A 25,134-nucleotide genomic window follows, 5' to 3' on the forward strand; every position below is an offset into this window, starting at 1 on the left:
TCTTTTGTACTTCCAGATTCTCAAACCCTTTCAGACCTTGGCCATAAAGAGTGTCTGTGGCTGAAAGCCTTTGGAAGGCATCGACAATGCCAAAGGCACAGCTAGGTTTGCAGGCGTCTAAAGCAATTTCCAACTGCTTACCTGGCTCGTGTACATTCTGTACTTTACTATACAAATCTGGCTGCTAAATTGCTTCAACCCATTGCTGCGCTATAAGTAGCCGGAGATTCCCTTGGTCCAAGCTTTGCTGAAAAAGTGTTAATTCTGGTTTGCTGTGTCATCAACCTCTGTCACTGTTTCAAATAAATGGAAGATAAATTAAAAGGAGTACTTGCGTCTTACTCCATTTGGTCTGTTTGGCAGTAAAAGAGCATTTTATTTAAGTTGCATCACAGTAATTGGTATAACTTTGTATAAACAGTTCAGTGTTTATACAAATACTATTGATATTTTCCCTAATGTAGTGCAGCTCTTCTGATTTTTCCTTTTGTTGTCTTTCATTTCCCCCGATTCCTGTGAGATATATATATATATAATATATATATATATATATTTTTTAACCATGTATAAATTAATTTTGTCAAGGAAATGGAATTTCTTACTTGTATGTAAATACTGGGTACAGAAATGGTTCTTGAGAAATAATGATGTAAAAATGTTAGAATACTTTTTTCAGAAGCATTGAACCCTTTTCTTTTTTTTCCTGAGGATTGCTTGCCATAAGTGCTGGAGAGCACTATAATGCCTCTTAGTTTTGCCAGTGCACTATGAACAGAGTAAGCAGAATGAATGTGGAAGCAGATTGCTTGATACCTAGTGAAATTTCCCTCCCCCAAATTAGTTGAATCATACTGGTACTGCAAAAAAAAAGGCTAACCAGCATTTCTGGAAGTTTTATATGAAGTTTGACTATCAAAGCAGTTGTAGTGTACCAGTGTTATAGCATGAGATGTAAAAGTAAAACCTTTGATAACTTCTTAAAATGCTACAGAACTGAAAATGCAGTTATAAGCAAATTAAACTGTTTCTAGTTTTCATGAATCTTAACTTACTAGGGAGGTACTAAGTTATGAGAGGTTCCTTTCTTTGTCTAATGGCTGGGAAACTGAGGCACAGTGTCATTAAGTGACTTGACTGAAGTCAGTACGTGTGCTGGGTTGTAAAACAAAGTCTCTTCAGTTCTGTCCTTTCACTTTGTGCATTAAGCCAGCTTTCCTGTTTCAATTTATTTCTACTTTCAAGTGCAATTTATGCCAAAGTGCTTGAGTACTGGTAGAAATGCAATTCCTTTCATTTTTTAATTTTCTTAGACCGTTCCGTTAGCATGAAGTTACTGTTCCCTGTTCCTTTAAAATTCATGCACAACCAAAGCTGTTTTAAGCCTGGGATGCTCAAACTGTGATACAGATATGGAGACTAGACAGACAGTTTGCAGCTAGGCATATGCTGAGAGACCTTTGCCACGTGCAGCACGTAGGCTCCTTTCAGATTTGGAAAGTTGGTACGGCTCAGACTCCCAGTGCTGTGTCTGGGGTTGTGCTCAGCCAGAGGAGTCTCAGCCGCTTGGTGTGTGCAGGACGTTGATGGGCATGACATCTGCTAACTGCTAAGCTGCTATAAATGATGTCATCCTTTGTGTGGGTCTTGCTGTAGGCTCAAGACTTATCTTTAATTAACAGCTGGTAGACTTGTTTCATGCTTGAATCCAGTTTTTCTTGTAACACTGCTACATCGTTTTGCTTTTGTGGCTTTTAAAAAATGGCAAGATGGGTCACTTCCAAAGGGTTATGCTCTTCTTTGTGTGCTGTGCATCTTCAACAATGTTTTTCCCCTGGCTGTAGGCTTTGCACAAGCCCAGGGATAGGTCTTTCACATAGCGTATTGGTCCCATGTTTAGTTGTGGAATTACAGTTGTACATGGGGAAAGAAGCAGAAACAAAGCTAGTGCTGCACACTGATCAGTGATTTCAGGTTATTATTTGAATGCGCTGTTTTATTTAAATCGCCAACTCACTGTTTCTATTATACACAATTTCTTGGAAAATAAATCCTGTTGGTGTCATATGTACACGCTTTGTTTATGTCACAAACTGTCTCAGTTCTGTCAGTGTAAAAAAAAAAAGTTCTTTTAAAAGAATTTTCTTTGCACATACGCTCTCTTAATGTTGCTAGTGGGGACGAGTGTGTTGGATTCAAAGGCTTTCAAACATGGCTTATGAAATACTACATTTAGGCACTAGCTCAATAGCTTTTTGCATGTATTTGTCCCAGCCCTTGGAGAAGCAGACTCTGTTTTGAACTACTCTTCTTTCTAACTGCACCATCATATTTTCTCTCATCTCCAAGTATTTTTGGAAATACTTGATGAACCTGGACTGGGAGGTTCCTTTCTGCATGGAGACCTTTTCCCAGCTCAGACATTTTGCAGTCACATGTACAGAGGTAATCATCTTGAGTTTGAACTTTGTTCTGCCTTTTTAATATGTTAAGCGCTTCAGAAGCAACAAGGTAGAAGTTAATGAAAGTATAGGTTGTCAATGTTTAGCTCTGAAGTGGAAACTGGCTGTGCTAGAGGAGATGTATTTCATGTTACTTCATAGCTCAGAACTAAGATAACTGGCTGGACTTGCACACTGTTCTTCGAAGCTGCTAGACTGCTTTCACTGGAGTGAATTAGTGGAGGAAGAACAGTGGGAGCTGCTTGGTCTTTCATGTTCTGTGGCATAAATATTCTGAGCAAAGCTACAAGATAATTGAAGTGTCATTCAGTATAACATGTGCTATGTCTCTCAGATTGCCTTAACTGAATACTTCTCCTCTTGTTTGGGTCCCTGTTAGGCAGTGTCTTCCAGTGTCATGAAAATAAAATGTTTCAGTTTTTTAGTCCATAACCACTTTTTTTGGACTACGTATTTATGACTAAAATATGATGCTGTGATAGTGGCATAAAGCCTAACTCATCCTGAGCATATCCAAACCAGAGATTACAGAATTGTAAAAATTAGATTACTAAATCATCTTCTTTTGAACTGTACATTGATTATTTCAATTTGGGTAATAAATGTCAGCTTTGGACATGTTTGTATAGTGAGTAAGTGTATCCAGCAATACGTTTTTATATATGATTAAAGCTAGCCTCTGTATTTTGAGTCAGACAGGTATTTTCTGAATTTGTGCCTGTGTCCTGTCTGGATTTCCGCCTGAATTTTTCTTTATTCCTTCCTACTCCCCTTGCATTAAATTTCAAATTTCTCTGAGTAGTCAAAACAGAGGAGACTATTTTCTCTATTAATTGAAATGCTGTGGTCCTGGTTTTGGCTTTGCTGATAACTTAAAAATGTTTGTAGGTGCATAAGCTGGAAGATTCAAACAAAACCTGTGTGTTAGCTATGCATCTTACTAATTGTGTTGTAGCTGCAAATACTATGCTCTGTCTTTGAATGAATTTTAAGGAAAAAAAAAAAGATAATTTATAATCACTTTTGTTGATATTTCTCTTGCTTCCTGAGAGTTGGAGTTGTAACACTGGTATGCAGGATTTTATTGTCAACAGGTGAAGATCCTTGATACGTTCTCCAGCAGTCATGTACTTTATCATCTTGCTCTCAGTCAACGTAAATGAAGAACAGAAGTAAATAGGAGTCAGCAGGTCTGTGTAGAATCTGAGTTGTCACATCTCTCTTGGTTGGCCACTCCTGCTCTCGAAATAACATTGCATTGTGGTAAGATGAAATGTCAGAATTGCAGGTCTGTGTGTAGTTCTTTCTGTGGAGTTTGTGTCAAAAGCAGTCATTCAATAAAACATTTTTGAGTGATGTCAACCCTCAGAATTTCTCATGGACCTTGATATTTTGGATAGAAAGATAGAGGTGTTTATAGTTTCATGGAGTGGCAATGAACCATGTCTAATAGCTTTTGCCGCTTACTGGTTGCCCAGTGGAATGCTGTTGGAGAACCACTAGAACAGGGTAGGTGTACAGCTCTAAAGCTTTACCCAAAGCGTGAATCCTGACCAAGAGTGTCAATTTAAAAGTAAAGCCGCCTGAATTGCTGAAGCTAATCATCATTCAAGACTTAGTGTTCTTTGTTACGTAGTTTCTGATTCTGATCCTTCCTGAGAGTTTCTTGAGGGACGTTGTCAGTCTTTGGACTTTGGGGATCATCAGGGATAGTTGCTAATATCAGAACAGTACGTTATGTTGTTCAGTGTAGTTCTGAGGACTAGCTGCGGACCACATCATGTCTTTGAAGTCTGCCAGTGGTTCATGGACCACGATGTGTTAGAAGCTATTCTAACTGATTTTCATCATTAGGACTAGGTCTTAAGCTTCTGCTTCCTACAGAAATAAACAAATGTCCTTCCCAGCTATTCTTGGCAAATACATTCACTGAACACTTGAGGGTTTCAACTATTTTGATGCCTTATTGCCATATGTGGTAGACTGAAGAACACTAGCTCCTTTATTTTACAGTTATGGAAGTTGATGGCATAATCGCAGAACTACAAAGCAACGGTGCAGCAGAAGTGAGATTCAAAACTGGGATTTCTGACTCTTTTTTTTTTTTTTTTTTCTATCAGACCATATGGCCTTTTGTGGCAAACAAGAGCTGTGAATTATCCAAGAAAGATTTGAGCAAAGGAAAATGTACATGATTTGTGTCGTGACAGAAGATCTTTCTTTCATCAGAAAAGTGCTGCCAGCTTTTCAAAAGCTTGCCATGGAATAACTGCTTCACAGTATTCTACTAATTACATTTGTTTTTGTTTTTAGATGCATACTTGTTGAGAGCTGCAGAGGAGCTCTTGAGCATGCTCTTGTTGCAGGATTGAACTTGATGCGGCAGAGTATCTGCCTACTCTGGGACAGCGATGTGGTGTTGTTGTTGTTCCAAGCAACTGGAAAGTTTCTGATAAAGGTATTGGTCCAAAAAAACACAAAGTAAGCTGTTTCCAAAGTAGAAAAATGCTTTTCATATTTTTTTCCAGTTAGCTATGTAAAGCTGCTTGTGAGAAATATTATTAGAATTTGAGCAACAGCCTTTATCAGTTTAAAAACAATAGTATGTTAAAAACAGTAGAAGTAGATTGTGGCTAGATCGAGGATCCTGCATTCATTCCTGGTTATTCTTCAGGCAAAAGAAGAGAATTTTCAGTATGCTTATGGATGATTTACCTTTGATGTAATGAGACCTACTGTGAAACGTTCGTGAGGAGTCCTATCTGATGGGTTTTTCTTTTATGTCGTTCCGTTTTAGTTTTGTTTTGTTTTTTTTAATATAGAACGCATAGGAGGATGTCCAAATGGTATAACTGTCTATGTAACCGTATGCGCAACACATACCTCTTATGTGCCTGTGAGTGTATTTAAAACTAAGGTATTTAAATTACAGTGGCACTTGGAGTGGGAGAATAGGATTAAATCCCTAGTTTGTATCCTGAGTCCCAGATGGTAACCTTGATAGGTCTTGCCTGCTCAGCAAGACTGGACAGGGTCAATGGTGAGACAGGAGACCAAAATCTGAGGGGAACGCATTTTTGCCTTATGTTACAGTTGCTGTTTCACTGTCTACAGAACGCACTAAAGCAGTTCTAATAATGCTTTCTTTCGTGTTTTATCTTTTTGAGAGAGGAGAGTAGCAGAATACCATTATTTTAATTACCTAAGTCAAGAAATGTATTTTCCGTTGGGAAAGTAACTTTCAGTGTTGCATCCTTTTTAATACAACAATAGGTATGTAAAAAGAAAAATACTGTTTCTTAGCTAAAACTCTTGCTATCCTGTGACTTGACTTAGCTGAGTAATCACTGCACTGGCAGTTTCTATTGTTCTCTTGCTTTCAGTTTGACTTTGATTACATGGAAAGTCTGAAGGAAGTACCTCTTTAATTTTAGCCTGAGTTGTGGGTTTTCTTTTTTTTTCTTTTTTTTTCTTTTCTTTTTTTTTTTTTTTTTTACCTTAAGTGTGGGAAAAACAGGCTACTGAAGGAGCCAGACTGAAAGACCTGAACTAGGGATAATTGGATAACATACATAGCTTATATGGGACTGGCAGAGTTATTTGACAGCATAAGTTTAAATATGGCAGTTAATTTTATTACCTAAGGTAATTTTAGGTTTTTCTTCACCACTCAAATTAGTCTCATCTCATAGTTAATTTGTATATTTTGATAAGGAATTTTGATAAGTGTTAAGTGATAAGATCTTGCTTTTGCAGCTGGAACCTATGTAGCGTGAAGTCTGCAAAAAAACAAGGGGTATTGCAGTAGGAAAGCTTATTTTATTTCAAATAAAAGACAAAGATGAACAGAAGGCAGAAGACTTAAACCCCCCCCCCCACCTCCAAGATTAGGATCTTTTTGATGTTTACAAGTAGCTCTGCAGGAGCAGTAGCCAGACTTTCCTGTGTACTTCTACATGCTTTTGGGAAGATATATCCTGCTCTGCTTCTATGATTATTCTTGTTGCTTGTGGTTAATAGAGAATTTAAAAAAGAAGAAAGAGATATCTTTTACCTTCCAGGCTAATTCCTCGTTTATTTCTAATTCTATTTTGCCATCTAAATTTTTTCTTCCCAAAAGAGACCAGTAAGAGTAGAGAAATAAAATTAATCTCTCTAAAACACTGTCACAGAAGGCTATAGATAGAGTGTCATATCGTGGATGTTGTGCTTAAAGTTTGTCTTAAATGTGGCTTTGTTGGCCACAAATGTGGCCAGGGTTTTCTGCTGCCTCTTTTTGCTCAGAGAACGCCGAGATCTCGCTGCTGTTGTACTGGGACTTCTGGATTGTAGGCTCCCCATATAGGGTCCAATCATCCTGCTAATCCTTCTTCTTCTAGAGACCTGTGATCAGTGACTCGAAGAGACTTTGCTTTTAAAAGCAGAGTGTTTATTTTTCATAAGGTTTGTGGTGTAGTGAAAAGAAGTAAAAATAAAAAAGACATACACACGTGTTTTTCCTTAACTATGATTTTTTTTTTCCTTGCAGAGATGAGCAGTTTCCATGTAGCAGTTTTGTTACCTACATTTCTGTTGCAGAAAACTCAGGCTGGTCCCTTGAGACTGAAACTTGGTGGATTTGTCTCAAACCATGGGTTTCATAATAATTAAGCATTGTCTCTTTAGTTGGATCCTCAGAAAACTAGTTGTTTATATTCCGATTATTATTTTAAAGTCAATTTACAAAAGGACTATTTATACTGAAATATCTACCAACAAATTGCTTTCTTGTTGATTTTTGTGCTCTTAACTGTGTAAACCACATGGCACTTTGGTAAGCTGAATGACAATTTTACCTGGTAACTTTTTTTTTGAGTAATGTATTGGGGTGGGGAGGGAGTAACAATTTAGCCTTCCCTATCAGCCTGGCATAATTTAGACCTAGTCAGGCAGTTTCACTCCACAATTGTCATAATCCTTCACATTTTGGTGCCTTTTAAAAAATTCTGGTTTCATTTGGTGTAAAGGGTTGATAGTTAAATACTTTCCTTTTTCCATCATCTTGCCTATTTTCTGCTTGCTTCCAAGTTTGATGTATGAATAAATAATCTGATTTAGAAGGCATGCATATTTATGGTTTTATGAGCAGCCAGTACAGTTTGTACCAGTGAGTACTAAAACTTGAGCTGTGATGCCAGTACAGCTAAAGTGCAGAACAATAGACATGCAGAGTTTATATTACAGTTTAAGTTGAATAATTAGTGTATGACTGCTGAATACGCATCAGCAGTCAGCCAGCAGCCGAACAGACCACCCTTCTAAGCCAGGTGCTATCTGAGCCCAGCTGAACAATAGATTCTGTGAATTTTCCTATAATGTCAGAGAGAAAGAACTCCTTGTTCTCCTGTTTGTCTTCTCCAAACCTCACAAAGTGCTACTCCGCTAAATGATTTACTAGTTTAATGCAGCAAAATGTGTTCAGTATAGGGTATTTCATTGTTTGCTTAATAACTGAAGTAAAGGACGCATTTGACGTGCTAAAGTATGTACTGCTAGCTGTGTGGCACAGAGTAGCAACAAGCTCTTGATACTTCATTTTGGCATAATGTTTCGAGAGATGAGTTTTGGGAAGTGAAGTAGTAGTTCTCGCGTTGTACCTCCTCAGAACAACTACAGTCTCTATGGGGCTGTGAATTAACAACAACAACAAAATTAGAAAATTTTAGTTTATAAAGTCTTTAAGGTGATAGGCCCTGAGAGTAGCTGTTTGCAGAGACTTTCTAGACAACTTGCTGCAGGCTGGCTTAGAGATGGTGCAATTCTGCTTCTTGTAATAAACTACAGAAGTTCTGTTTTGCTGCTGCTGTTTATTGACACAGCAACTGTGGCGTCAGTGAGGTTGCTGCTCTGATCCGTACAGCAGCCTGGAAGCTGGGTATCTTGATGGATGACATGTTGTAGTTGTACTTTCCCTGTGCCAGTTTAGAGAAAGTATTCGGGTACGACATATATATGGTAAAGTCCTGTGGGAGGGTGACAAAGGCTATTTCCCTTTGATGGGGCCTGTGATACTGGGCTTTATTCTGGGTACCAAGTGGAGCCGGAAGTGACTTTTCTTCTTGTACCCCACCTCCCCAGCAAGCTGCAGTTGTCACGTAAAGGGGCTTGTTCTGCACTGCTGAGCTGTGATGCCAGGCAATGTTGATGATTAGTCTCCTGCTTATTCTCGGAGCTGTTTTGATTTTGGGAGCTTTTCGTAGGCATTGAACCTGAAGTTTTTTCCCTGCCTATTCAGAATAAGCCTTAAGAAGTGTCTTGTGTTTTGTTTTACTTTTAAACCAGCACTTCTCCTGGTAGATTTGTTGGTAGTGCTTTTGCATAAACCCTTTGCAAGATCAGTGTCGTAGAAAGTGCGATGTATTTCTTTTTTATTTTAAACTGATTCTAGCTTGTTCGATTTTTGCTCTGTAGAACAAGTTCATGTGTGTACATGGGCATGCTATGTATAACTTCCTGTGTTGCACAGATGCAGTATATTTGCTGGTGAAAACTGAAGCATTTCCTTCAGGTTTTTGCCTGTTTTATCATTCCTTTTGTGTATTGTGGTAATTTCAAGTAACATCACTGAAATTTGAGGTTCTTCTGTAAGTATTGTACACATAACACAGATTGTCACTGTTTACACAGCTCCTCTTTTGAAGCTGTTAGGCTGGTCAAATGCATTCTTGCATTTTGTTTTGTTTTACAAGGGAGGGAACAGACACTTGGATTTTTCATTTGACGATTTTTTTCATTTATGGCCAGTTGTAGGACAGTTCTAGTCCTCCTCTCCGGTCTTTTCCGCTCCTTCATACACTGCTCCTTCCCACTCCCAACATACAAAGTTACAGTCCTGAGCAACCTGAACGTGTTTGGGATAGCAAAGCAGAGTTGTGCATTCTTCGGTTGATGATAAGTAGAGGCAAACCTTGACTATAAACCTAATATTGGTGGGTCCGGGGAAGTGAGGCAATACAAAAGTCAATATATTGTTTTATAAACAAATCCTCTGAAGCTTAATAATGTTTCAACCCCAGAAATGGTAGTAGAAACTTAAAAAATCTAACATTTTTTTGGAAATACTAGCTCTTTTTTTTTTTTTTTCTCAGCTCCCATGAGTTAGACTCAAACAGTATAGAACAAGAACAACTGACTTCTGTTCTCCTACACTATTATGCAAAGTGTTCCTTATGTCACGTAAGTGGCAAGAAGTAGTTCAGGAAATATACTGTCGTTTGTGTGGGAGGTTGATCATTGCCTTGTGCAGTATCGCTTGACTTATGCAAGAAACTCTGTTATCTTATCTCTGTTGAGAACACATTATGTCAAAAATGCAAAGTGTGTAGTAATGCAGCTGTAACAGTTAAGTTATAGAAAAATTTTAAAAAGTTACACAGGTTAGTAATTTCACTTTCAAATTTTTCGTGTTAGGAAGAAAAATAGCTTGATTATCTTCAAAACTGAGATAGTAAATTTAAGCTGATGCTTGTGTCAGAGCACCATAGGTATCTGTTAGTATCAGTAATCTAAACAAGATTCTTTCTTTGTATTTGTAATTTGTGTTATATATTGTAAGGCTTCCTTTTGCTTGAAAATAGAATGAAATATGAAAGATGCATTAGAAGACTAAAAAAACAGCTATGCTGAGATGCTTTGCTTCCTGCTTATAAGATACATTGGTATAGCTGTGTAGGATTGCAAGAAGTTTCTTCTATACCATGTGCTTCTCATGGGTATATGGTGCCTGCTATTGACTGTCCTAAATTGCTTGTATTTGTTGATTTTTATTTTTGTTTTGATCCTTTAATGATCTTTAATTTGAGCAACCTGTTCTGGAAGAGTATACGGAAATCCCAAGGCATTGAGGCTTGCATATGCTTGGATGCCAGTAATTTTAAGGGTAAAGGGTTTTTTAATTTGTTTTTTGTGAGAGTTAGTAAGTTTGATTGTCTGTGTATGTTTATTCTACATACGTAGCAATATCCTACAGATGATTCACGAGACTCATTTAAAATTCATAGAAGGATTAAGGGATTTCTTTGCACATAGAGTTCAATATTGTGGAACTATCCAGACCAGAGATGAGTAAGGGTTTCCCTTTTGGGGAACATACTACATAGTTTAATATTTAAATAAGTATTTTCTGCCAAGCTTCATTCCCGCTTATTGATGGTGGGAGCAACCACTTCATTCCCCTGCCCAGGCAAACAAACCAGACTAATCAGAGAAACTGGCAGGTGAAAGGTGCCTACAGGAGCATCAGGGACTTCCCTGAGCAACCACCTAACATGAGCAACAGTAGGAGCAATGTAAGGGATATGAGAGGCTTATCATTTACTTTCACATTCATATATTCCAGTGCTGTCTGCTGTTTTTATTCATTATAGAAATCCCATGTTTGTATAAATGTCTTTGGATATTCTGTGGTGTATATCCATGGCTTTGGTCTGACCTAATTAGAGGCTTCAGCTGCACTGTAGTTTAGCCTGATCCAGCTCATATGAAAGGTATCAGAAACATTTCCTTTTGATGCATAAAGTTGGTGACGGTTTACATTTAAAAATTCACATCTGACAGTTTTGGAAAAATGTGTAGTAAAACTTTTTTGTATATTTAGGCATCCAGTTTGGCTCTCCATTGCTATGCCGTCCACTGCTTCTTCTGGAAATTATATATGACGTAAGTACAGCTGTGCTCTGTGCCATAGTTGCTGCCAGCTGTGTCTCTGACCAAATTTCTTTCACTTTGAATTCTGTCCCACTTGAGAAATAAATCTGTACTATTTAAGGTCTTTCTCAGTCTACTGGAAGAATTTTGCTTAATTTTCACGACTCGTGTGAACAGGTAAAGATGGTGAAAACGTAACTTGTCTTCTGAACCTTTCATGGTCTTACTGATGACGAAATGCTTGGTATCCATATCCCAGTGCACTCTAATCATTAGTGTGCAGGAGTGTGGAGTGCAGGTTTGGACATGTTTTGTTGCCAAGAGATCACAGTACATTCCAAGTTTGATTTCTTAGTGAGTTTTTGTCTACGCATGCAAATATTCAGACAGGCAGTAATTCCTTATAAGTGACAATATTTTGAGATGCCTGCCATTGGGAAGAGAGAAAATATGCATTTTGAATGACGCCTTTTTTTTATACAAAGTTTTTTGAGTTTAACATTGACATTTTTGCAGACTTGCTATACAACATCATAAAATATTTCAAACCGTCACTTGAACAACATGTGTTTTTAAAGATGATAAAAACACTTGCTCTGTTCATTCATTAGGGGGGTGGCTACCAGCTCTCCTTGTGTTTTGGCTGCCTAAAACTTCCCATTATGGAGTTTTCTTCTGACTTCTTTTTAGCACTCCGATTGTTTTTAGCAGATGGCTAGAACTAAGTAGGCAAAAAGCTCTGTCTAGAAAAAGGCCTTTATTGCCTGAAATTCTGTTCAGGATTCAGTTAGCCTGTAAGCTGTGGGGAAGCATCTATTTTCCTCCCCTGCTTTCTGCTATGGAGAAAAAAATCTTGCTGAACTTAATATTTGGATGTGAAACACTTTGAGATGATGTTCACGCTGCGGCAGCAGATGCAGCATGTAAAATACCTGCAAGCTGGCACATTTGTTATGACCTTCCCAGCTGAGAGTGAGCTGGGCTCCTCATGCGACTCCCTCAGCCACATGGAGTGTCAGTCACGTGTGTGCTCTCTGGGATGAGAGACTGCTGCTGCCGAGTAGTGCAGTCGGTCCTGGTTCTTGGAAGGGGGGAATCGGTGTGCTTTGTTAATGATTCAAGTCCTCCTGCTGTGTTAATGTAATAACTTTATCTGAACACCATGAGTGAATTTTGATAACCTAAGAAACCCGTTAGTTATTTGGATTTTGAAAAATCAAGCGCTCTGAATTCGAATTATACATACTTTAAGACAATTTGTGAGAGGTTAATTCTGCACTTTCCACGTAGATGTTGATTAGGTGGTGCTCCCCCACCCCAACAGGAATCTTAGTGAATATAATGGCAAAATTGAGTTTCTGTCTAACAGTGAGCTGGTCTTTTCTTTTTCAATCAAAATAACATTTCAACAACATACTGTTTTCTTTTTAACGTTATTGGTGTTGTAGAGGCTGGGAAGGAAAGTTATACCCCAGAATTAAAACATGTAGAACGCTGATGTTGGATAAGTACCTGCACAATAAATATAGTTTTTCCTGTAACTCCTTCCCCCCTGCCCCACCCTCCCGAGCTCCTCAGTTGAGGAGGATGTTCTCAGTTACCTACCAGGCTTTTTCATCCTTAAGCAGTATGATGTTCTGATTTACTTGCTACTGAACACCCTTGCTTGTTGGCAAATTGTCCTTAAGGTACCATTAACTTCAGTGGAGATATAAATGGTTTGTGAGACAGGAACATAGTCATCCTACAGGATAAATATGAGTAAAGAAACCATGAATAAATTCAGAAGGGCCTTCAAATCTGTGGAATTTGATGAGACTTTGAATGGAGCAGCACAACATACTTAAGTTTCTGTTCCAGTCAGAGTTGTCTTATAAAAGACTAAGTGGGTTTTCAACTGCTACTGGAAAATTTGCAAATAAAACTGTAATCCTACCTCTTGAAATCATACAATTTTAAATTAATCCCAGTAAAATCCTGGTCTCTAAAAATGAATGTTTTCATGTTTTCTAATTCAGTCACTCTTGGAAGACAATTACTAGATCCGCGCTATTTACACAGCTGAGATACGTAGAAAGTTTTACCAGTGACAGCTTTGCTGGTATGCTGATTCTGGCCCAGCCATTTTGGTGTTGTGTATTCACACTTTAGCTTTCTTACTGGTGCAGTGTTCTCCATTGGGAACAGATTGTATGTGCAACATGGGTGTCTATCTTGCTGCCATTTAGTGGAGTACAATACAGCGAAACTTTTGTGGAAAATCCTGAAACATTAATGAACGTGGTAGGGCATTCTCATAACTTTCTCTATTGCAAATTCATTTATTTTAGTCCTTATTTTCTGAGTTGTTTCTTCTTTTGATCTATTCCATTGCAGAGACGTGGAGGTTATAAGGATCAGGAAGGGGGTCCTGAGCCCTTTGAAGACAGGATACTCTGCAGTAACTTTCACCATAGTTGCTTTTCCCTTCAGCAAAAGTCTTTAGGATATAGGTCTTATATCAGGGTGCTTGCAGGAAGGTTCCCTCACCCCTGAAGGTTGTGAATTTATTGGCAGGATCATAGTGGCAGGGATGCAGCGTATCTTCTTATTTGATGCATTTTACAAAACTTAACTTGGGTTCCTGAAAAGCAGAACTGAAAAGATTTAATTGCCATCTGAGCTGGCAAAGGAGTGCACTCTTTTGTGAGAGCTGTTGCAGATGCCCTAAGAGAGTCTTATCTCCACCAAGAGACTGATATGTGCCATGCATAACATCTGTGACGCACAGAGGGACGTGCCTTTGACAGGGTGGAGTAGGACTGGATTTCAGATTTCAAAGAGCCTGATAAAAAAGCAAATAACCAGAGCACCAAAAGGCGTGGTGCAGCTGAGGGAGAATAAGAGTATGATTTGGCATTTTGCCCATGCCCACACAAGATGTTACTTTGTGAAATTGCACATACAATAATTAGCAAGTTAATTAGTTGCTTCTTGTTGTGGAGGAATTGTGGAATTTGCATCCTTGTACTTGCAAAGGTAGAGAGAAGAGAGATGAGTTAAGTCTGTTTTTACTCATATAAGTTGGAGAACCAAACAAGGTAGATAGGATAATGTGTTTTACGTATTTATGCTGTAAATTTTATTTGGGAGAAAACAATACTTTGTGATTATCTAGTCTAAAACGTTTTCGTATTGAAAATAGGAATATACTCTGCTAATATCCTGCTGTATAGCAGCAGAGATTCTACAAGCTTTGTTAACTAGTTTGTTTTGAATAATGTGGAAAATGTTGTGGCTTATACTAGAATGTAGGCTCGTACATTTGAAAGAAGGAAAATCATAACATATGATAAAAGTAACCTGCTACATAGAAGTCTTGCAAAAATCAGGTGATCCTCTTTCTAAAGAAGTGGGGAGAACGTTAGAATATGTCTGTCACGCTCTTTAGATGTGGCATCAGAAGCTGCATTTAGTTAGTGAAACCATCTGCCCAAGCAAAATAGTCCACTTGTAGCACAATCAATTACTTCAATTCCTGACCCCAAGATGCAATAAAATTGGTTATAGGAAGTATCAAATACAGTGCAAGAAACATCTGAGACCAGTCACTTCCTAATAGAGGCACCGTTCTGAAGAACGGTATCGTTATCTAATTTTTTTTCCAGGATTCAATTTTCTCTCTTTGTTTCTCTTATTTTGGACAACAACAACTTTTTTCTTTCTTGTTTTGAAAAAATTACATCTGTTATTTGTGTGTGTGTGTCTGCAAGCTTGATCTAGAGTAACTTCATTATGACAGCAAATATTTGAGGATTTTTTAGTGAATAATAAGCACATTTTAAGCGAGGTCTAAGTGGCTGATATAATTGCTCTTTGTAAGAAGTGACAAGATGTGGCAGAGTAAAGACAAATGCTCACAAATAACAGTGACTACAGGACAACATACTGAAAAGCTGCTTTTTGTGTTAGTGCTGTCCCCCAGCGTCAGATGAAGTAGATGTTCTTTGGGGGGGCTAGTGGGAAGTTTACAGGACAAGATCAAATAAATTATCTTGCTATTCATGGTAAAAGACATTGTTTTATTATTATCTGTACCGCCATTTACGTAGTAGAGGTGCTAGTTAGGATTACTTAGTGAAGTCGAAGGAGATCACAAAAGGAGACAAATAGGACATGGAAAATGGAGGAGTTTGTGTAATTCCAGTGGGATTGCGAAGGGGGCATTCATGATAACGGAGGAAGCTGTCAGTTGGAAAAAGTGCTTAAAGTGCTTAGCTGAGTGGCACTAGCGGATTTGTCTCAGCCCTGAGTGTACGACGACAGAGGGTCTGTCCCGGTGCAGCGCTGACTGCTTGGGGACTGTGGCTGGACAGGCATCTCTGCCAGGGGCACAGTAGCAGAGCGCTGTGTTGCTGATCGGATTAAACTAAAGTGAAGCAGTGGTGTGGTTTTTGTTACTTGTTTTAAAGGTGAGGGAAGGTCAAAATACACTAACCTGTGTTGCGCTGCAAAAGAAGTTATGAGTTACTTGGCAAGTCAGTAGCCAGTTGCTTTTTGTTAATCCTCGCACTGGAATTCACTGAACTTTCAGAAACTCCTGAACTGCAATGGGTAACATGATATCTTTAAAATGAGACTGCAGGAACCCTTTGGCTCTTGAACTTCCATTCCATCATTTGGAGGGGAAATAAATAGCTCATATTATAGGTTTAATGTTACTTTCTTCTATTTCAATGATTCTTTCAAAATACATATCAGATAAAAATGAATAGTACAAAGTTTATTTCATTTTAGGGAGCTGGAACATGTTACTGCTCTTAAGAATCTGCCACACAGTTTCCATCTGCTAAGTTGACAAGTAAATACTGTTTATCCATATTACTAAGTGAATGACTAAATCCTGTTTGCACACTCGTTGTTGTAGATTATGTTAGATTCATTGTTCACCTTGTTAAAGGGGACACAGAGAAGAAACGTGGAGTTGCTTTTGTAAGCATTCAGATCTTGTACAAAATACAGTAGAAGTACGTATTGCAACTCTTGGACAAGGTATTTGGGAGTACTCTGTTCCATCTAAGCTATTTCCTTAACTGTCGCAAGTGACAATGGTGTCTTAGAAGGAGAGAGGAGAGCAGGACTTTTGGCTTGTCCTTGTCTCTTTCAAGACGGTGTGCAGATTGCCTGATCTGGCCTAGTGAAAGGGAGGTAGAAACAGATGACAACTGAGAAGTGTTATAGTAGTCCCATAATATAAAAGACAGACGTGGTACTTGAGATTTAAGTGTTTGTTAACCTTTTAGCTTTTGAGGAGAATGTTACTGAAGGAGACCAGAGCAATTTTAAGCCAAGTTAAATAAAGCCCACGTAAATTTGTCATTTCCAGAACATGTCTTCTAGTTTAAATAAGATTTGCAGTTAGAGAGGAGAAGTGGAAAGGCAGTTTCAGTTCTTTTCAAAGAATTGTCATAATACAGTAAACCTGAAGCTTGGTGTAGAAATCTGTACTTTCTAGGGGAAACTATTAACACTAATTAAAAAGGGGCTGTTGGAATTAATTTTAGATAATTCTGCTACTGTCATGCAAAGGAGATATAGGATAGTCCTAGGAAAGAATATTGTCTTGCTTCATGCAGCAGTTTTGCCTAGTTAACACTAAAGTTAGTACTGACTTTAGAGTAAGTGGAGCGATTGGAATCTGGTGCTGTTAAGTGAAGATTGGCCACTGCCTAGCAACTAATGTTGTTGCATTGATTGGCTCAGTTCAGATAGGAAACAAAAATATTTTCCACCAAATCCAAATGGAAAAATAAAAATGTATTTGTATAGGGCCCATGCAGCATAATAGGTGCAGGATATTTGGTGTAGAGCTGCAGGTGCTTGTTACAAAATGTTCCAAAACAGAGTCAGGGAGCTGGAAGCCTTTTCTCTTTGTTCTGTTTTTTTTTTTTTTTTGTTATTTTGTGTATGTGTGGTGTAGTGTTTTTTATTTTTAGCAGTTAGGTCCAGACATGAAAAGAATACAATGTTCCAGTACCAACACTGACAGAGAAAGTTAAAAGCCCCTGAGTTCCTTTTTCTTCCCTCCCTTCTCTCTTTGGAAATATATCTTCTTCTTTCTTTCTCTTCAGTCTTTTCCTATCAAAACAGTTAGCAGACTTGGTTTCTTTTATTGTTTTAAGAATGTGAGTCTTTGAAATGACTCCACAGTATGAGTTTGCAAGGATGAGATTTTATTCAAGGTAAGAGTCTTAGTGTTAGGTTGTTCTTTCAACATTGTTTGATCTTGAGTGTCCTGTTCTGTCCCTTCAGATAGTAGTGGCAACTTTGGGTAAGCAGCAACCCTGTTACCAGTTCCCATATCTTTCAGTTTGGTGTCACTATATTGAATGAGGAAATTTCAGGGAGTAAAATAATTGCTTTCTGACTTTCCAAATTCTTACCATGTTTTTCAGTTAAATAAAGCGTTATTCTTTGAGTGAAGAACTGCTAAACACAGAAATGACTGTGCTACTTGATGTATATTGTATTCATGTATTGTGTTATTGTACATAGCTGGAATCTATTCATGTGTATGGTTCTGTTGTATAGCACACAGTGGTCTTGCAAGCTTTGATGCAGATATGGAACGATACTGAAACGTATCTAGGAGTGTCAGTTCAATAATTTTGCTGCAGTAAAGGTCTTTAACGCAGGACAGAAGAGAACTGAGTTAATCCATGAAACATCTAACTTATGATTTAAATGCCATGGGTTGTTGCTTAATAACATATTAATAAGACAGCATGGTACTTATGATGGTGTCAGCGTGTAGTTTGTTTTTATAGAGTTTTATAAATTCTTATAATTATGTCAACATCTATGTATATACTGTAGGATTTGTGGAACTTACAAGGGTAAAAAAGTTAGAGCAGTTTCTTGCTGTTTCCCCTGCAATGAAAGGTTTGACTGCAAGCAGTCGCAGATATTCTCTCTTTGGCCATGGCTTGTCAAACAAACAAAAAACAACAAAAAAAAGAAAACCCACCACAAAACTATGCTATCTTTCTGAGTCTAGCTGTCATCCTCCTCATCTTTTTTTTTTTTCCTGCTTTTTCTTATTTCTGTAGCAGCACGAGTTTTGTATTCTTGCTTTACTCTTTTGAGAAAGATTTCCTTCATCTCTCTTTGGCACTCAGTTTTATTTCTTTTAGTTTACAAAGAGACAGACCAGAGCTTTTTCCATGCCTGTGAGTAGCTAGGCACCTATGGTGGTCTTCAGCAAGGTGCCAGTTTTATGTTAGACGAATGCTACTTTGTCACGGGGAATAAAACATAATATCAACTTAAATGTAAATTTAGGCAAAATGCTGGATGATAAATAAAACATTTGAGGATGAATATTGTGGTTAAAATCTGCTGAGTAAGAAGGATCAAAAGTCTCTCAAGTGTTTTGGCAGCGCTTAGGGGCTCTGATTGCAGCAGTCTATTGACCCAAATGACCATGTTGTTCTTCCTCTGGTCATAAGGTTTTTTGGTCAACCTTGTCTTGGAAATGCTAATATATTTTCTAATCAGATGGTTCGTTTCTTTCCTGGTTGCGTCTTGTAACATGTGATTGTTGTTTTTTTTTTTTTTTCCTCCGGCAGCTTTTTTATGTCAAAAGTGCTGAGTTCTTAAAGTCAGTTCACTCTTTTTCTTCTAGGTATTGGTTCAGCAGCCAGGTATCTATGGCTTTTCCCAAGCCATCAGGTCATTTTTCTGCCTCCCAAAAAACCTCCTGGAGATGTTTTCCAAAAATCAGTCTGGGACATTTCTTAAGGGTCACAGAGTTGGTTCGAGGAAAGGCATTAACAGTGGTTACTGCTTCCAACTGTTTACCTAACCCTTCCATCAGTAATTTTTTATCTCAGCAGGTTCAGTGAAAAGAAATGCATGAATGCGGCTTTCTGATCCTGTGAGAAGCTCAGTGCTTTGATTCAGCCCGTTATCCCTTGGACCCGAGATGCCGGGCTTTGCACTGGAAGAGTTGAGGTGCAGCCACAGGTTTTTTCCTCCTGCCACTGTTGCCCAAGAGGCAACCTGTGGTGGAGCGGTGGGGTATGCTGCTGTGTGTCAGGTGGCTTTGCACAACTCAACCAAGACTTGGCAAAGCCCATCACCCACTTTAGTGTTCTTGCAGTCTGTGATGGAGGGAGTGTGTGTGTGTGTGCGCGCGCAGTACTGCGGGGCCTTCTTTTTAGCCTATATCTTACTCAACATTATTGGAATACTTCACCTTTACAGGCAGGGGGAAGGTGTTATAGACAGTTCCTTCCTCTAGCATGGGGCTAGTTCTCATACGACAGGGCTTTGGTAGGACGTTTGCAGGTTCAAGAAAATTCAGTGAGCGTTGGAGAGTGGGTGTTCACCCATAAACTTTTGGCTTGTTTCCTGTCTCACAAATAAGCATAACATTAGATGTTTAAGAAACTCGCTATGTTCAATTTTTCAGCCTTTCACAGCCAGCAGCGTTTACTTCTCGTGCTCTCTATTTTATGAACAGCTTTTTAGCCCACAAGGTGTTTGATTAAAAATATTAATGTTTCCTTTTGCATAGGAATTATTTTGCTTATTTATCTTTCTTCCTTCAACACTTTGCAGCTTCTTGCTGCTCATGTAGTTGAGAGGTGCATGCACACGTTTTAGAACCAGTTGCAAAAGGGAGGAGAATATGTAGCAGTATGATCTCACAGGGAACAGCGCTGTTGCACAGGAGGTGAGAGAAGGACTAATGAGAAACTGGAGAAGAGAAGGGAATATGGCATGTGGAGGATCAGAAAGCATTTTTTAGTTTAGGTTATGTCTTGTTATTCATAGAGTATTTGTGATTTATCCTTTTAAGTCATTGAACTGAATTTTCAGTGTAACATTGTATGTCAGAGTTGTACTCAACTGTGAAATGCGATAAAACATACAACATCTTGCATGTATTGCGTGCAAGATTTGACAGAAAACTTGTAAAAAAAAAAGATTTGTAGTCTTCAGTTCTAGTTAATATTAAAGAACAAAATGCTTAGCTGGTGCTGCAGAGGAGTTGTTCTTAGCCCTTCCGAACTGCATGTGATAACAAAGAGATTATAGATTAACTAAACATACCAAATTTGCCTTAAGCTTCTCTGACAACACAAATGTGAGTAAAACCTTTACTACTGGGTAGGATTGTACCAGGGCACACATCCTTTTTTTCCTGTTGAGCCCTTCCTTCCTTCCAGAACTCATGACGTTCCCAACCTGCACATGTCAGCGCAGCAGAGAAGTGTGTGTACACTGCTTACTTACAGTGCTATAAATCCTAATAAGGGTTTATAATGATGATATTGTGACTGATTGCAGAATCTGATTACTTCCTGAGGCCTGTAATTTGCAGCCCTCTGACCCCAAATTGTTAAACACTAACAGATAAAAATTGGTGGAGGAAAATTAGTTAGGAATATTGCAGAGCTGTTATTATGCAAAATTGATTTTGATGCCGGGCATTTAACTTGAACAGATATTTGACATGGTTAAAATCTTTGGAATTTGTAGCTCTAGTGCAATGATTTGCTTAAGTATGGTTTATACATAAACTTTCACTGGCAGAGCTAACTCTGTAAAGCATATAGAAAACCCTAAGATACTTGTTTGGGGTGTCAAATATCCTGGTGAATTTTGGTTAGCAGAGTATCTTTTTGCTGGCACGACTCAGCCACTCTGAGTGTTGTGGCTTTAACTTTTGCAGTTACAGGTCTGTTGGCTTGCCCTGTGCCCTAACTTGTAGGATCGTGACGGGTGACATCTAATATTGTACGCGTGATTGCACTTGCTTTCTAACTTAGAGCCTTGTATAAAGAAACCTGTGTGACAGATTCCCAGAAGAGGGTTAGACAGTAGAGAATATTTTGTAGTGTACTTAGGCAGACCAGCGTTAAGAGTTTCTCATAAAAGTTGATTATGAGGGGGGCAGAAGGATCTTCCAGCCTTCTTAAAATGATCCTCTGATCTTAAATCTGTGTTCTGTTCTTTGCAGATCTTTCAGCAGCCCAGAGGAAATTTGCCCATTCTCTGAGAGACTTTAAATTTGAATTCATTGGTGATGCAGAGACAGATGATGAACGATATATAGGTAGGTAAGAAGTGAGTAGTAATGGCTATATTTTGCTATGCCACTCTAAAATGGGGCTAAACTTTTTTCTGATTTTGTGTTACAGATGCATCACTTCATGAGTTTTCAAACTTTTTAAAAAATTTGGAAGAACAAAGAGAAATTTTGGTGAGTTGCAATAAAAATTTAAATAAGCTGTGCCTATAGCAACGAATAAGATGTGAACCAGTTAATGTTGCTTACTGTTATGTTAGCCAGCAGCCTGCTGGTATCAGTAACTGATTGAAAGCTCTTCAAAGGATGGGAGGGTTCTTTCTGCATTGCACTGTGGTTCCCCTCTGAAGCTATGTGCACAGGTTTCCTTTCAGAGGTGGAATTCACAGAGCAGATGACCTATACCTGATTTTCTCCTGATGGGCACTCGGGTTCTGCATCTGGGAAATGCTCCGAGATCTGCCTGTATAGCAGTTATGTTCTGCAGTATTTACCTTGTGACTGTGTCTTTCTCTTCCTGGAAGTCAGTAACCGCTTGGCATGGTTGAGAGGAAACTGAGACTAGTCTGTGTTCTGGTCTTCTGTCTGCCTTCTTCTGCTTTGCCTACAGTGTAGGAAGGAGTATATAGATAAGTGAGAAAGGAACTGGTGAACGATTTTAATTTACATTTATCTCTCTGGCAGTCCTCAGCGCAGTAGTAGTTGGGGTTCCTTAAGTGTTCAGTGTTATGTCTTGATATGTTATTCTGATGTGGAACCACGTCAGGGTCAGAACTGGGGACTGTGAATCATCTATATTCTTCTTTGTGAATTACTTAAGAGTACTCTTCCACATGAAACGGTTTTTCAGGGTCTTGGGTTGCTTTGCTAAGTTGTAGGGATTTGATTAAGTATCTTGGGACATTTCTTTTCATAATTCTGAAGTGTAGTGTTTACTCTGCTCTCTCCTGTCATCCATAGCTGTATTTTAGCAGTTGCATGCATCTAATCAGTGAAAGTCTGGGAAATTTTATGACGAAAAGTACTTCATAGACTGTCACGTTATTTCCCACTGTATTTTGATCTCGGGTTTTTGAAAGATGTCAGCTTTGGGACTTAAGAATCGTATGGCACATTTCATTGACTGTATCAGTGGATCCGTACTGATAAATTACCAACGTACTAAGTTATGCAGAATCCACTGTTGTCTGTATGGTAAAACACTTCTGTTTTTCTGACTGATTACTGCAAAACAGTACTACTTATTGCTTTGGCATGCTGTCCATGCTTATGCAGGAGGCATTATCACACTAAAAGCTTATTTATGCCAATTCCTTAATAAGAAAAGTATGAAATGCCGTATCTGTTAAAGCAGCGATAAAACTGGAAAAGCGTGGGCAAAATCTTTGTGGGACAAACATTTAATTCTAAGTAGAAGCAGAATATATTCTCTGAGTTGCATGATGTGTGGCCTTTTCATTGCATCGGTAGTCTTGCAAATGTTATGCATCGTTCTTAGAGTGAGTGAATGAAACAGTGGGTGCGAGTGTCTGAAAACGTTGTTGTGTGGTTATAGGTAAGGATCATTTTTAAGGGCTGCTGCTCTGACTTCTTTGTTTTGACTTCTCAGTGGATGTTTCAACAGTGGCAAGAGCTTTGTGGCTCCTTGAATATTTGGGCATGTTGCATTCACAAGTGTTTGATATCAGGGCTCCAAAGACTTTCAGTTAAGATGCAAAGTGTATAGCAGAATTTTTTTCAGAAGTGTTTGCGGTTATCTTTATGTAAGCAGTTTATTAAGCATTTTCCCCCTTGTCATTCTGAAGGTGACTTGAAGGTTTCTGACTGATGACTTCAGTTTTAGCGCAGAGAATTGCACATAAGGAATTACAGTCACATAAAATAAACTTAAATTAATGAATAATTACGAAACTTAGGGCATTTCAGATATTGCTGTGCATTTTAATTTTTGGCTATTAAAGAAAAGAGATAATTGTTCATAACCACATGGTTAACGAAACAACTTCACACTTAAAATACATTCTAGACTCTAATGAAATGCTCAGCAACTATATTTCTCAATGGTTTTCAGAAATTACTGTGTGTGGTGGATCCACAGTCCATAAAACTTTCTACTGGTGTTTGCCATAAATTTACTTGTTTGATTATCATTTGTCTGGCAAATATTTATTTGGTGGATATTTAATAACTTAATTCAAATGTTTGAGTCCTACATTCAGTGGCTTTTCCCTTTCTTCCACCCCCCTCAGAGGCTGCCAAAATTATATCCCAACTGTCAAAGGATTTGGTGGGCTTGTGAAAAGAGAAGTTGGCATTAATCCAAACATTCCATTGAGCTATTACAGAGTGGCTGAGATAAAAACAAATTGTGCTTTTCCATAGCTCTGAACCTTGGTGACATCTCCCCATGCAGATCATGCAGGGTCATTTTGTCCCTGAGGATATTCTGGAAGAGATTATTATTTTCTGCATGTTAAAATGAATGGAATCCTACAGCTTACATTTTCCTCTTGTGATACCAATGTCATGGAAGTGCAGGGCCAAAAGGGGACTTCACAAGCGTATGTGGAGGTAGATGGGAAGATGCTGATGCCCTAAGGCCTAGAACAGGCACTAACATGGTGATATTAAGATACTCCCTCTGTCCAGATATTTTCCTGCCCATCAAGGAAGACACCAAGCCTCCATCCCACTCCCAGCTCTCCTAACCACAGTATCAGATTTGACTCTTGTGAGCAGAACGGCAGGTTTGATTTGTTGTTCTGATTTTGGCTGCAGTAATGAAATGTAGGGCTGCCTGCTCAGTTCAGCCAGACAGCACTGAACATGTGATTAGCATGTGATTATTGTACATTTTCCCTCCTTTGCAAGCCTTCCTTTCACTGCCTTTGTAGCTCCCTTTCTGCACCCCAGTCTCCTCCCAAATAAACAATCTGCCCCTAATGAATTTTCCCTGTTGGTTCTAGTTTTGCTCTATCCATGCCCAAATTTGATATTTCTGATAGCATTCCATTGGTGATCTCAGCATTATAGGGTGCTGCTTCTGCAGTCACCCAGACTCTGCTGGCTTTGCAAGGTCCCTCGAAGGTCCCCCAGCACTCCCCTTCTGTTATCCCTGGAGTTCAGCTGTTTCTCATATAACTCTCCTTTAAAGACTTCTGAAGTCCAGTCATCCCTCACAGCACTGTCTGTAGCTTTTGTCAGCTTCTCACATTGCTATTGGCCGTGTCCAGCAATTTCTCATGTCATGTCAAGTAGTTTCTCATGTCGCGTTCAGTTAGCCTACCCCCAGGCCTGGGCCTAGTTAGTTGGCTGCATTTGCCTGCAGATCTGTTAGATCTGATTTGAGGCAGAGTCATGTATACCTAGACCAAACCTGACTAATGCCTGCCTAACCCATTCTTTAAAAAAAATTCCAGGGACAGGGATTTCTCTAGTGTACTCCAGTGTTCGGTTATTCTTCTATTTTTTCCCCTAATATCCAATCTAAATCTATTTTACTGCAAAATTGAGTGATTTATTTGCCATTTGCTACAGTAGTCCTGCAGTAAAACTGATCACTTTTCCCCCATAGTAGTATTTTCATGTTTTGGAAGACTATCACACTTTTTAAGTGGTGTTTTGCCTCCGTATTTCTTCTTATTCAATTTCATTATACAGTTTTTAGACCCATCTCTTTTATGTCAAAATTATTTTTTAAACCTGCTCTCCGAAGCGTTGACATTTTCTCTTGGATTTGTGTCATTCCAGATGCACATTGGTCTGGTGGACTTATTGGTAAGTCACACCCTAAATTTCTAATGAAAAATAGATCATGTGGGAACCTGGGTTCTTTCCTATATGATGCAAAGCAGATCCATCAGGGATCTCAGTTTAAAGGTCCTCTCAACTGAGCAGCTATTTTTCCGGAAACTT

At 38.7% G+C, this 25,134-nt stretch overlaps 1 protein-coding gene across 2 annotated transcripts in view; it reads left to right on the forward strand.

The window, feature by feature from the left end:
• Positions 1-25,134, forward strand: part of ARHGAP10 (Rho GTPase activating protein 10) — a 150,031-nt gene that overhangs the window by 20,202 nt on the left and 104,695 nt on the right. For both annotated transcript variants that reach the window (XM_068942254.1, XM_068942253.1), the window contains exons 2-3: positions 21,151-21,246; positions 21,332-21,393. In XM_068942254.1, the coding sequence (XP_068798355.1) occupies positions 21,151-21,246; positions 21,332-21,393 (158 nt within the window). The remainder of the gene's footprint in view (positions 1-21,150; positions 21,247-21,331; positions 21,394-25,134) is intronic.

The sequence above is a fragment of the Struthio camelus genome, chromosome 4, assembly GCF_040807025.1.
Source record: "Struthio camelus isolate bStrCam1 chromosome 4, bStrCam1.hap1, whole genome shotgun sequence".
NCBI lineage: Eukaryota > Metazoa > Chordata > Aves > Struthioniformes > Struthionidae > Struthio > Struthio camelus.